General features: G+C 39.0%; 1 protein-coding gene across 2 annotated transcripts in view; it reads left to right on the plus strand.

Annotated features, from left to right (window-relative positions):
* Positions 1 to 2,783, plus strand: part of slc1a5 (solute carrier family 1 member 5) — an 11,612-nt gene that overhangs the window by 7,919 nt on the left and 910 nt on the right. For both annotated transcript variants that reach the window (XM_016568214.1, XM_016568215.1), the window contains exons 3-8: positions 746 to 788; positions 885 to 953; positions 1,153 to 1,319; positions 1,417 to 1,650; positions 1,892 to 2,086; positions 2,179 to 2,313. In XM_016568214.1, coding sequence (XP_016423700.1) covers positions 746 to 788; positions 885 to 953; positions 1,153 to 1,319; positions 1,417 to 1,650; positions 1,892 to 2,086; positions 2,179 to 2,313 — 843 coding nt within the window. The remainder of the gene's footprint in view (positions 1 to 745; positions 789 to 884; positions 954 to 1,152; positions 1,320 to 1,416; positions 1,651 to 1,891; positions 2,087 to 2,178; positions 2,314 to 2,783) is intronic.

Below are 2,783 nucleotides of genomic sequence, written 5' to 3' on the forward strand. Positions count from 1 at the left end.
AGCTTTGTCCAAATACCCACACTTGCGGTCTTTGCACTTGACCACTTGGCTACTTATATGACGTAAGTGAGGATGAAGACCACAAGTGTGTGTCGAACTTTTCATTACCTGATGGGACACACTTATAGTTTTGTAAAAATGCAAGTGTTTACATAGCTTTATTTTAATTTTAAATACTTTGCATTTTAAAATCAACTTCTAACTGTCTGTTCAGTAGTCCCTATAACATGACATCATTTTAATTTGTGGTGCTTCTAATTAAGTGATAAAAAGCAGTTGCAAATGTTGTACAAAATAAATATCACCACTACTCATCTTTGCACCAATAAAACGTAAAAACACTGTTTTTCTAGCAAATTATATGTAATATCTAATTATCATTTATATTTAACATACATTGGAAAGGTTTCCGTGACCTCTCGCGAGATCTCGGCAAAAAGTCTCACGATTTATTTCCAGAACATGATGCATGATGGGATACACTAAGCCTCGAATAGTGCTCCGGAGCGGTATTCGAGATAGTGTGGGTTTAGTGTGCGTTAAGGGCACTGCGCTCTGGCGTTTTTAAGATCTGGGACAGTCTTGCACACTTACTTCCTGTCGCGCGCACGCGCTCTCAAGTGGCCAAGACCGCAAGTGTGGGTATTTGGAAAAGGGGATTGTGTCGCTTTGCTGTTGCGTGTCGCTTGTAGTGTGAACGGGGCTTCAGACATACAGATAACTCCTCCCTGTCGTCTTCTTTCAGAAACATCTTCCCGCCGAACCTGGTAGCAGCTGCATTTCAGTCGGTGGGTTTAACTAGCGTTTGTTTAAACTTTTGGATTTATGGTTTAAATGTGATGTGTGATTATTAGGTTATTCTGAACATTTATTCTCCTTCACAGTATGCCACTGGTTACAAGATTAAAAATATTACCAGCTCGACCAACTTGACCACCTTCACTGTGGAAAAGGTACCAAGTCCCAGATATAATACCTTCAGAGAATTTTCTTGAAAGTCCAGATTTCTATAAATACATGTATAATGTAGGAATTTATTATTACAGTGTAATAGTCTAATTATAATGTAATAAATGTATGTATGAAATATGAGTGGTTTAATAATATTTCTTTTTTTTATGTGAATTCAGTCATTTTTATTTTTGTGGTTAGACTCCAGTTGGCACAGAAGTGGATGGAATGAACATCCTGGGTCTCATCGTTTTTGCCATGGCGTTTGGTGTGGCCTTGAGGAAACTTGGAGAGGAAGGAGAGATCCTTATCAAGTTCTTCAACTCTTTCAATGAGGCCACCATGGTGTTGGTCTCCTGGATCATGTGGTAAGGGAACATCATGTGCTTTTTCCAGTGTTTGAATTGTGGTGTCCTATGCGTTTGTCTCTTCACTTCCCTTCCACGTACTTTTTGTTTTCTACAGGTATGCACCACTGGGTATTATGTTCCTGGTTGCTGCTAAGATTGTAGAAATGGAGGATGTTGGCTTGCTGTTCGCCAGCCTGGGGAAGTACATCGCCTGCTGCGTCATTGGCCATGCCATCCATGGTCTCCTTGTCCTCCCGCTCATTTACTTTGTAATTACACGGAAAAACCCATACACTTTCTTGCTGGGATTGGTCACCGCTTTGGCCACTGCCTTTGGAACGTCCTCTAGGTAAATGATTGCAGCTATTTACACTCTTAAAAACAAAAGGTTCTTTATTGGCATCTATGGTTCCATGAAGAACATTTAACATCCAGGGAACATTTCCATTGCACAAACAGTTCTTTATAGTGGAAAGAGGTTCTTTAGATTATTAAAATATTCTTTACATTAAGATAAAATGGAAGATTTATTAAAAGAATTTTGCAAATGCATAATTAAGCAGGAAATAACCATCAGATTTTCTCATCAGCTCTGCCACGTTGCCCCTTATGATGAAATGTGTGGAGGAGAACAACGGTGTGTCCAAGCACATCAGCCGCTTCATCCTGCCCATCGGAGCGACCGTCAACATGGACGGAGCCGCCTGCTTCCAGTGCGTAGCTGCGGTGTTCATCGCTCAGCTGAACGGAATCCCACTGAACTTCGTCCAGGTCATCACCATCCTGTGAGTTCATTGGATGACGTTCATCCACCTCCATACTCTGCTGTGATTGGAAGACGTTGGCTTTGACCGACTGACTTTTTATCTGTCTGTAGTGTCACTGCGACGGCGTCTAGCGTGGGTGCTGCTGGGATCCCTGCTGGAGGGGTGCTGACGCTGGCCATCATTTTGGAGTCAATAGGCCTGCCCACCAACGATCTGTCCCTCATCTTGGCTGTGGACTGGCTTGTGTGAGTATCTGGTTTAGATGTTTTGTGAGCCAAAGAGAAAGATGGTAAAGCTGGAGGCAGAAATGGAAAAAGACTCATTCATTCTGATGGTTTTGACTTGTAAGTTGACAGTTTAATTTGAATAAATACATTTTCATTTCAGTAATATAGTATTTTATTATTAAAGAAAATTACTGGAAATTAAAATATAAAGTCAATATATAATTGAAACAATAAAATCATTAAATAATGTCAATACAACAAATAGTGCATTGTACAAATACTTAGATATTCTATAATAATATAATATAGTATATAGTACTAATTATTATTATTATGAAGTATTTGAAATAAATAGCAGTCGAGGATAAGGGGATTGTATTTTAATATGTATGTATTCATGTAATGTCTTATAAAATTAGATAGCTGTTAAAAAAAATTAGGAAATTAAGAGTGATCGAGGATAAGATGATAGTGTGTGTGTATATATA

The sequence above is a fragment of the Sinocyclocheilus rhinocerous genome, unplaced genomic scaffold (genome assembly GCF_001515625.1).
Source record: "Sinocyclocheilus rhinocerous isolate Xijiao unplaced genomic scaffold, SAMN03320098_v1.1 scaffold1012, whole genome shotgun sequence".
In the NCBI taxonomy this organism is placed as follows: Eukaryota; Metazoa; Chordata; class Actinopteri; order Cypriniformes; family Cyprinidae; genus Sinocyclocheilus; species Sinocyclocheilus rhinocerous.